The sequence below is a fragment of the Morus notabilis genome, unplaced genomic scaffold, assembly GCF_000414095.1.
Source record: "Morus notabilis unplaced genomic scaffold, ASM41409v2 Scaffold884, whole genome shotgun sequence".
NCBI lineage: Eukaryota > Viridiplantae > Streptophyta > Magnoliopsida > Rosales > Moraceae > Morus > Morus notabilis.
The window spans coordinates 316,815-328,148 of NW_010361302.1; the positions used below are offsets into that span (position 1 = coordinate 316,815).

The 11,334-nt window shown below is 33.3% G+C and overlaps 1 protein-coding gene across 1 annotated transcript; it reads left to right on the forward strand.

The window, feature by feature from the left end:
• Positions 1-6,168: 6,168 nt before the first annotated feature.
• Positions 6,169-10,554, forward strand: LOC112091829 (ras-related protein RABA6b). Its single transcript, XM_024166383.1, has 2 exons — positions 6,169-6,422; positions 10,005-10,554. Exons 1-2 carry the CDS (start codon positions 6,205-6,207, stop codon positions 10,456-10,458), a joined length of 672 nt encoding a protein of 223 aa, XP_024022151.1. The 5' UTR covers positions 6,169-6,204; the 3' UTR covers positions 10,459-10,554.
• Positions 10,555-11,334: the final 780 nt, after the last annotated feature.

Sequence of the window (11,334 nt, forward strand, 5' to 3'; positions counted from 1 at the left end):
ATTCGAATTTTCCGACTTGGTTCTCAGTTTCTGGTGACTTGGTTCTTGGTTTTTGAGCCACAGATCGGAGAAATTGAGTTGGGGCTTTTGTTACCCACTTACTTTTGAGTGTTTTGACACCAATGACATGAGAAATGACAGCCAAAATCGACGGAACCAAACTCCTCCACGGCGAGCCGACTTTGAATTCTTGCAAATCTGTGAGGATGGCGGCGACTACTGGTCGGGATTGACTCATCTATGGATTCTAAGTGAAATGATGGGGGCAGTGCACTTCACCACCGTCGGGATTGCAGTTTTCTGAGAGGAGGTGTGGCGGCTGTGGAGGGTGGTTGTGGTGAAGCTTTTTCGGCTGGAATTGACGACAAACTTTGGGTGGGTCTTGTTCCTCTCATCAGTCTGAGTTCATAGAGACCAAAATTACTCGGATCGGAGGTCGGACGGAAAAGTTATGGCGATTGAAAGTGTTGGGTTTTTTGAAAATTCAGCCAGAAAGTGTGCCTTTATCCAGCGGAGTTGGCAACCGCAAGACACCAATCTAGACTTGGCTCGACGAGAGCTTTTCAATGAGCCGGGAGGTGTCAAAAATTGATGCCGGAATACTTGCTGGAGCTTGGTGGTCATGCACGGGAAAGGGAGAGGAAAGAGAGTGAGGATTGAGATGCTTCTGATTGGGTGAGATTGACTAATCTATACGGGTAAAATCGTAATTTCATAATAAAATATAAATTAAATGCCTCAACAATTTCCACGTGGTACATAACGTTCAAAATTTAATCGAGGGGGTAGAAAAGGGAGACATGTGTTAACGGCGAATTGTTCATGAGAAAAATTTGTTACTTTTAAAGTTTATGTGACATTTTGTTCAAACGCTTATAGTTCAGGAGGAATAAATGTAATTTATCCTAAAAAAATAAGATAAAAAACTAATCATTTAGGGTTCTTCTCCTCCTTTTTTTGTATATAATTCCTTTGAAGGAACTTCTACAGTAGTAAGTACTCTTTTTGAAATAATATTTTAACTGTTGGATGAAGTTTTTAAGAGTTTAAATTATGAGTCTACATTATAAATTTATAGTGCACGAAATAAAATTACTTCAATCACATATCAAACCATTAAAAACTTAATTTAACAGTTAAAATTACAACTTTTACCGGTAATTGAAAAGGACAGCTCACTATTGTATAAATTTCCTTCATTTGAAATTGAATATCAAATAACTGCACAAAAAGATTCAAAGCCCGAATCATATATTAGTGGAGCAAGTAGAAATGTATTTGACGGTGGAACTAAACATTGTGATATAAGGGACTGTTGTTCATTGGTCTGTTCAATTCATAAGTTTGAACATAATTTAAAGTTTTTCATATTTTCACGAGATAAATTTTTTGCAGCATTCAATTATGCGGTTATACATATTTACGGACTCTACTGTTAGTACAAAAATACCATGCCTAAAATTCCCTTTATAGTGCGGGTCAATGTGTTTTTTGTTAAAGAGAAAAGATAACATGGGAAGAATTAAGACGCCAATCAGGCGAATTAAATGAATATGAATTAGTAAGTGTAACATACAATGAATATGAATTAAATGACTCTTCGAGCTCAATTCTAGTTGTTGGCTTCAAAGAAAAGAGCGGAGGGGCCAAGAGCTAAAAGTATAAAACCTTTATAAGCGTGACATGCAAGTGGGTAAACTGGTGGCCAATTTGTAGTTTAAATTGTTTTAGTAACAAAAGAGATATACTTAGAGCTCGTTTAGTTTGCTGATTTGAATTTTTAATATGAGTTGAGATGTGATTATACGAGAGTTTTTTTATTATCGTAAAAAAATTAGATGTGACTGTTTTTTAGAGCTTTTTACTGTAACAAAACTCGAATTTTAAACTCAAATCGGTAAAATGAACGAGACCTTATATATATATCCTCGAGAATGTGGGAATTTGGGATGATGAGAAAGAGTCGAAATTGGTTCTGCATGTTAAAAAAAGCTAAGGAAAAAAACCCCCAAAAAGCCAAATGAAATCAAGCTTTGGTGGCCGAGTTGGGATTGGGTTTTGAGAAATAAAATGACACAAGAGTCCTGATATTGTTATGACTTTGATTTGGTTGAAGAGTGTTTCGAAAATTTGCAAAGGCGCAAACGGAAGGCGTGGTTGTGATTGCAGCTCAAAAGACCCAGCTCAAAACTAATTGGAAGCTAAGAAGCTCTTCTTCAATTTCAAGATATAAGTTTTTTTTTTTTCTGTCGATCTCTTGTTAATCCTGATTTGATTTCTTTATGTTTGGACTGTGTGGTTTAAATTGTTATCCGAACTGATGTTTGAATGTGCAGTTTAAGTCTAAATCTAAACATGGAACAAAATCTGAATTTGTGTTTGAAAGGAGTTGAAAACAGATAGAATGAACATATTTTTGTTGTCCAAAAATAGTTAGAAAAGTTGAAATGAGGGGGTTGAATTCGTAGACCACGGCCACTAGAGGCGAGAGTAGGTGATTAGTGGTCACCTACTAGATAATTGAGGGTAATTACCCGGCAATTCTTATGGCCTAGAAGCGACCACAACATTCGATGTTGCACTTTATTGATATAAGGCATGACTCGCAACTAGAAGCGACCATAAATCAATTGTGGTGGATTTGACTAATGGTAACCTAGCTATCAAGCGAATGTGGCATCCAGAAGCTGGTGAACTAGCGATCATACGAATGTGGTAACCTAGTTGTTGCTGACAGATGACTAGTCGTCACCTATGAGGTTACTTTGGTGATTGACTAGGATTCTAGGATAGAGGTGATAAATTAAAGGCGTGTTTACCTAATGTAATTGGAATAGGTATGAATCGGAGTGAGTAGAATTCTGAGACACCTGAGTTCATGTCACAACCATTGTTGCTTGGACTAAATTGGGTAGGCCATTGTAGAGGTAGCAAGCATAGAACCCAGAGGATTTTTAATTGACCATGATTAGAGAAGATGTTGTGTTGAGGTTTATATGCAAGATTGGCCCTGTAATAAAACTCAAAAGGCAATATGACCAAATTATGGACAAATTTGGCATTGGGGTTTTTGCATTCCATTGTGTTATTGAGGTTCCAAGCTGCCATTTGCCCTGCATCATGGGAACTTGTGGTTTTCCATTTAGCCTGCATTGAGGTTTCTACTTTCCATTGTGTTGTTGAGGTTTACGCTGCCATTTGACCTGCATCATCATAATTTGTGGTTCGTCAAGGATGCTGGGATGATTCGGAATTGAGCTAGGAATTTGGAAAGAACTGTTTATGTGACTGGGGAAAGGAATTGTAAGGAGATTATTAGAGTACTTTTGGTTCCTACATTTTCTTGTTATTTTGAAATGTAATACGATTAGCCTGAGGATTAAGGCTCATTTGGTTCAAATTCAACTATGCAACAAGCTATGTATCCTCCTTTAAACTCGGTTGGTCAGATCTAGCATGAATATTAAATGACATGGTAATTGTGAGAGAGATGCTCACGAATTGAAGTTAGCTTGTCCCTGAGAGATTTATGCTTGAGGACGTACTCATTTGCCGTCGGACATTCTTTCTCGAGTGTTTGTAGTTTAATCTTTGGATCTATTATTTGCAGCATAAGTTTCTTTCAAGATATGATCAGGTCCCAAACGCAATTGAATAGCTTATTATCTGAGCGGCAAAACGCTCAATTACAAATACGTAGTGCTAACTCGTTACAACTCGATTCAACCGCAGCCAAACGTCGCGTTGAGGATTCACGCTTAATGGTGTACAAAATGAGAAATTCATGTAGAGTGACATATTTTTACGCTGGCTGTCATCCTACTACAACATTCCTCATTTACCCGGGATTCACACTTAATGGTGTGAGTCAAAAAAATTCGGAGAACAGGGGTGAGATCCATCAATAATTTTCTTCAAGTCGCTGGCGAGTTATGACATTTAGTAAATAGTTTTTCCAAAATAAATAATTGTCTCGATCTAGCTTGATAGTCGGGGGCTTTCCAAGAGTTGGTAGGTGTTTTTTGTTGGATGAATTGAGCTATTGGAAATTAGGCTTTTAATGATTAGTTGGTATTCGGTACTTGAAGAATAGGATTGGCTTCAGTCACCTTTGGTGTTCATGGACTCGTCCGATTTGTGGTCGGATCCATTTCAAGATGGCTTCGATACCAAGTAACAATATTGTGTAAAAATGATGTTTACTAATATGGAAAATAGAAGAATAGAGAAGATACAAAACTGATTATAGTCTAGTTAACTAACTTAACGGCGTCTGCTAAACTAGTATATGCAGAAACAATGATTAAGCATCATGTTTTAACATAAGCTAACAAAAAAAAAGCCACAATTGAGTAGAACTAAATTAGATTATTGACGTTTTTCAATTTACGTGTATTTTTTGTGAGAGAAAATACTGTAACGAATCATGAATCACGATTCAAATCATGGTTTGAATCCTCCGACTAAACATCCTGAGACTTGATATTCAGTAACCAAAATATACATATATATATATATATATACACACATACATATGTATATATACACACATATATATATATATCATTGGTGGCGATGACTAGAAATGAATTATTCTAAATTTCTATCATTCTCCAATTTTATTTCGACGGTAATCATGCTAAAGAAAAAAAGCTTCTTCACCTAAATCACCAGCCTTTTAAAATGTGAAGCTCATGAAAGATGTAAAATCTTGTCATGTCCCCACACTTTCTTTTATTCAATAATTTATGTAAGTGGTAACTGTACGTAAATACTTTTTTAGGCATGACTCAGTTTTTTTTTTATTTATTTATTTGTTACCCTGTTTACTTTTGTCTTCCTTGTTATATTAATATGAGAATTTTTGTGGTAATTCCTGTAAAAATGAGATTATTAGTGTTCTTTATTTTCAATAGTTAGATCTATATTAGAATCTTGCATAGTGTTTTTAATCTGATTTGATTTTAATTAGATCTAACAATTTAAAACTGACACTATTGGTAGAGAGGGATTATCGGAGAAACTCTATAAATATAATATATATGTATAAAAAAACCATAATTCATTTCACAACACTAAATATTTGATCTAATGGATTTTCTTTGATAGGACCGAGAAAAATAAACTATTGATAATTCTCTTTTAACCGTTAAATCTGTATCAGAAATTGTCTGTTTTATATATTTTTTTATTATTTTCAGAAACTGGCCCTAGCGAAGAAAGTCTCTATTTTAACCTATAATTTCTTTAGTAGATCATAGGCAGGTTAATTAATCTTATAGCCTTCAATTTTATTAAATATTTCATATGAGTTCATTTACGCAACTCAAGTCATAATTTGGGTTGTGTATGTGAGAAAAAAAATATTGTAATAAAAAAAATTAAATTTAAATTTATGTGATATAAAATACTATAATAATATGACTTGAATTATGACTTGAGTCATGAAATGAATAAATTCTTCAGTTTTTTGCATTTGACTTGGACATTCACATAACTGTGGAGTCTGTTGCAAAACACCTCCTAATTTTGGTCTTTGATTTATATCTAATCACCAAACAAGTTACATCAAAACATTAGTTTTATGAGAGGAAAGCATTTGGAATGATTAACAATTATCGTGCTAAACCATTATTCTTAAGCAACAAATGAGGAAGGATATGAGCAACTTTTCCCTGATAACCTTACTGCTCTGTTGGAATACAATGTGGAAAGACGAATAAGAAACCGCCACATAAGATCCAAAAAAAGAACAAAACTCAGAAAAAGAAAACAAAATATGTAAAGTTACACGTGGATCAATATGATTGGCCTATTCATGGTAGTGGACAATTAGTCAAATGAAAATTTCAAAAGGGGTTTTCCTACTTTCTTAATGACACCCACTAGGCTTGACAACAACATCAATTAACAGCCATCATGTCCATACCCATGTCTTCACATGTAAATACCCAAATACATTCCAAAAACACAAATCCATTTGAGTATGTCCTTAAACTTCTAGTATTATTTAATCAAAACATTTCATTTTCTTCTCCCTTTTATATCCATTTCTCTCTCTCTCAAAGTTCAAAACTTTCTTCCTTAACTAATTTTCCTCTCTCTTCTCTCCGTGGGAAAGAACGAAAACACACACACACACACACACACATATATATATATATAGGCAAATTTTCTTCTCCTGCGTTAGAGAGAGAGATTTTCATGGATGATTCATTTGATGAAGATTGTGATTACCTTTTTAAGGCGGTTCTTATTGGAGACTCTGCAGTCGGGAAATCTAATCTTCTCTCAAGATTTGCCAAGAATGAATTCCGGCTTGATTCCAAGCCTACCATAGGGGTGGAATTTGCTTACAGAAACATTAAAGTTGGCGACAAGCTCATCAAGGCACAAATATGGGATACGGCTGGACAAGAAAGGTAACAACTAATACCTACGCTTTATAGTAATTTTACTTGCCCTTTTGCTTCTTTTATATATATATATATATATATATATATATACACACACACACACACACATATATATATATGTAGTATTCTTTAATCAACTTTTCCGTTTGATCTATATTCACACTACCAAATCCACATATATATATATATATATATTTTATATGCATACTAGGCTGAAATAGTCATGAGAGTTTTGGCAGGGTTTGGTGATCTCCAATATATATCCGGATACTAGGTCCTACTGATTAACGAACTCTTTTAATATGTATTTTGGTCTACTTTTTTTCCGAATGTCTATGCAATTCTGCTAACTAAAACGAAGAGTTGTGATAATTATAAGCTATATAGACTGTTGCCGCTTCTTGGCCCATGATCTCTTTTCCTACCTTAATTTGATTAAGTCAGAGATGTAAGCGGTAAAGCAGAAACTAATGATTGACTCTGGTGGGACCCATTTACCTAAATGAAGATTAATTCATAAAAGATAAACTCTAGACCGAACGAACGAACTTGGACAAGAAACTATAAACGAATTAATTCAACTTTGCTTTTTCTTTTTCTTATTGATTTATGCTTTCGGTTTGTTGTTATTGTTGTATTTTGGCCATATCCACGAATTAGGAGTTCACGAAAAAGAATACTGCTCAAATGGAGCACATGTGAGCATATATAAAAGAACTTTGGTTAATATATATATATATATATATAAGTATATATAACAACTTTAACTGTTGTGGAAACGCTTGTGTGAGCTTAATTTGTAGACAACATGGTTAATGAGTATGGGCTATTTCCATTTTCCCCCCTACTTCTACAACTTTTTCAAATTCATGATTATATATAATGGCATTAAAGCTATTCCATTCATCTTTGATTATATTTGATCATCACACCAAAGCATGCCCATGGTATTAATCATCACATCATAATATTTAGTACTACTTTGTAATTTATCATGTAACATGTTATACAATCCATTTTTATACTGCATGTTTATTTAATCATCTTTATATTCTATGATAATATAATAATATAATGTTTGGTATGACCATCGTATTATATAAGTTAATACGGATGGTAATTTAATATTGTTTACATCGTATTACTGAATACAACTTATTTTTAGCATATTGTATTGTATTATATTATTTTATAACGGATCCATAATTCATATCGGGATTAGACACGATTGGGGGTCAGGGTCGGACTGACATAGAGTCATGTTTGAACCTATAGTTGTTTAAAAATTGAAGGGCACATTAAAATTTATATTTTCTAAAACTTACATTTTGACTCCTCAGCTTTTATAAAAGTATGTTTGATCCTAAACTTTTTTAAAAATTACATTTTGACCACATAATTGTTAAAATTTTATATTTTGACCCATTGTACAATACGTCATGATATCAAATTTCGTATTATATTATGACAATACAACACAATACAATACACCTTATATAATACAGTACAATAGAAGCTAATAAACATGGCCATATAGTATAATAATTATCATAATTGAGGACGACAAAAGAAGATGCTTAATCATTTCATTACTAAAAACTTAGAAGGTAACCGAGAGTGCGACATGTCATGAAGACGCCAACCCCACAAGACATCGTATATAGAACGGTCGCCTGCTTGTCATTTTTTTTTTTTTTTAATTAGACTAGTAATTGCTAACATATGCATCATGTGTTATACTCTTTAAATTCTGCAGTATTATTGTACTTACATTAGTAATTCCTTCAAATAAAAAACAGTAAAAAAAAAAAGATTGAAATATAGTGTGTATTGTTGCTGAACATGATTTTTTTTTTCTGAGAGAGGTGAGCATCAATTATATAAATAGTAAACTCTAAAAAAAGTTAGACTTAATCATGGAACTCTCCTTCAAATAGCCCTTATAACAATGTGTTTTACTACTTTTAAAACGTAACATTCATTCTACCTGATTTTTAAAATATTAATGGCCAAACTCCTTCCATTAGATTTATAACAAATATGACAATGTCATACAAAAAGATGAAGATCATTGAACAATTCTTTGCTAGCTCCACCCGTGTAATCATACGCAAATAAAATAAGAGATTATTGTTTTAAAATTTTTTTAAGGTTTTTTAGTTTATTTTTCTTAAGAATTAGAATTGTACTTTTAAATTAAAATTTAATTTTTAAATTGAAATTAGCTTTATTCATAATAGAGTTACCAAAATATATTCTTATATTATGTATCAATTTCATTAAAAATCTTAATAGAATGAGTTTTTTCAGAGAAACGAATGTTACGTTTTGAAAATCGATGGACAAAATGTTACAAGGGTTGTAATTGAGGGGTAAATTAGACAAGTTTAAAACTAGCTTATTCTTAGGTTTTTTTTTTTTTTTTTTTTTTTTATTTTTTTTTTTTTGAGTTTTTTCTTTTTAACTTTTTGTTTTTGAGCTTATTCTTAGATTTAGCTAGCTTAATACCGTCTAATAATGTTTTCCTGTGAGCAGAAGTAGATATGAAAAAGAAAAGAGAAAAAAAAAACAAAGAGAGGAGAGAAGAAAAGAGAGAGCAAATAATTAAAGAAAACTTTTCTTTTATTAATTTATGCTTTTAAGAACGAAATTAAAGTGGATAACAAGTCCCAACCACGAACTTTCCTTTAGCTCATCATCGGTTTGATATATTTTTTTTATAATCATACCCTGTTGCTTTGCTAGATAGCGTTCTCTCAGTTTTCACTTTTTAATTAACCATAGCGACAAAGGACATTATCCCTAGCCGCTTTAGCAAACAAAATATACTTGCATGTGCTTTCAAGTTTTTCATTGTTGTTCTTGCATGGAAGAACAACAAAACAAGGTGAAGAAATTCTTGGAGTGAAAATAATAACATCAATAGATCAACATTCAGTACTGTACCTTTGCCAATCATCGTCAGTACTCTCTGTCTTGATGCGCTCCAAGGGTGGGTGTAAATGCCAAAAAAAACAAAAAAAAAAAAGACATTCAAGTCAATAAAACAGCGAGAATGAAGAATTTCTACAGGGAAATTAGTGATGTTATCATGCTCCTTTTTACAGGGAAATTAGCCACTCAAAAGGATTTCTTGGATCCATCACCAGTTGGTTGTTGTTTGTTAATATTAAATGAATTTGCCTAATAAGATCTCAATGACACGGGAAATTCTCTAATATCTCGCAATTTTAATTCATAATCACTGACGTTGGAGTCATCCGATTATTTTCGAGATCTGATCTCGAAAGTAAATTTTCTTGACATCGAGTGAGACATGTGTCATGTGTTCGATCCCCACGGAAAAATCCCTCAACAAACAATTGCATGTTGATTAGTTTTTGACATTACAAGCATATCTGATCTTCAAAATGTCATAAAAATAAACGTGAATTTCTCATATTAAGTATAAACAAGTACAGATGAGATTATTATTTTTGCGGTATGGACACTTGTAGCTAGGCAGCTATCTTGTACATCTATGAATTACATTGATTAATTAGGAAGAAATTAAATGATAATTAGTCGTCTAATCTTTATGGTTTACAGGTTTAGGGCAATTACGAGTTCATACTACCGCGGGGCACTTGGTGCGTTGCTAGTGTACGACATTACCCGGCAAAACACATTCGAAAATGTTAAAAAATGGTTGGCAGAGCTCAGGCAGTTTGGCAAGCCAGATATGGTTGTCGTTCTTGTTGGGAACAAATCTGATTTGGGTCAAAAATCCAGAGAAGTTAGCGAAGAAGAAGGAAGAAATGTGGCAGAAAAAGAAGGCCTGTGTTTCATGGAAACTTCTGCCTTGGAGAATCTTAACGTTGAGGATGCTTTTTTGCATATGATTACCAAAATCCATGAGATCACTACCCAAAAGAGCTTACAAGCTAAAATGGCTAATGACCACCACACTTTCACAAATCTCCAAGCTTCTAAACAGATTAATATTCATATTGATCATGAAGTTACTGCCACCAAACAATCGAGTTATTGTTGCTCAACTTGAATTATATTATTTCGTGATCATTGTATAGCGGAATTTTTTTTTACATACTTATGACTTATGAATTATGAGCGGGGTACTTTTTAGTTTGAATTTTCTCACGAGAACTATAATGAAATTGGTCATTGGTTACGTTATCTTTAATTCGATTATATATAGTCGTGAGTTACAAACTTACAATTTACATGTCATTATGCCGAAGCCATGTGTTTTTTTTTTTTTTTTTTTTTTTTTTTTTTTTTTTTTTCCCTTTTTTTTTTTTTTTTTTTTTTTTTTTTTGTTCTTTAATTTTCTCCCATTTTATTGTTAGTTTTATTTTCAAAGCAAAAATTAGTTGCGCAACTATAAAAGATTAGAATTGGTATTATGAACCCCACCTGAAAAGCTATTACAATATTTCAACCTCCGACAAGTTGATACAATTTGATATGTTGGATTTGTGATCATAATTTGGTTACTTTAACGTTATTATTTTGTTGTTTTTTTTAGGTGCTTTTTAGGAGTTATTTATTTTCTTTGTAGTTTATTTTGTAGGTTTGTGTAGATTGGAATTCAGGGGTGATTTTTGAAGAGATTTTAGAACTAAAATGGAGTAATAGTGCTGCAGCCTTGTGAGGAAGCGCCTAGGCTCCAAAAGGAGGCGAAAAACTTCAAAGTGAAGAAACCCAAACTTAGAACGCCTCGATGCCACACACGTAACACTATGGAGCTACGGAATCACCAGCTGCAGATTTACGCTCAACACCACTGCGCCTATTAAGCAAGGCCTAGCGCTACTTCGAACCAAGGCCTTGGAATCACGAATTTCTGCCCAGCGCCACGGCACTAGTAAGGCAGAGCTGTGACGCTACTTCGTGCCTAGTTTCGAATTGTGCAATT

Bases quoted from the DNA above. Each gene is read 5' to 3' on its own strand.
- LOC112091829 (XM_024166383.1), top strand. From the start codon at position 6,205: ATGGATGATTCATTTGATGAAGATTGTGATTACCTTTTTAAGGCGGTT. The intron at 6,423-10,004 runs GTAACAACTAAT...TATGGTTTACAG, and splicing joins GATACGGCTGGACAAGAAAG to GTTTAGGGCAATTACGAGTT.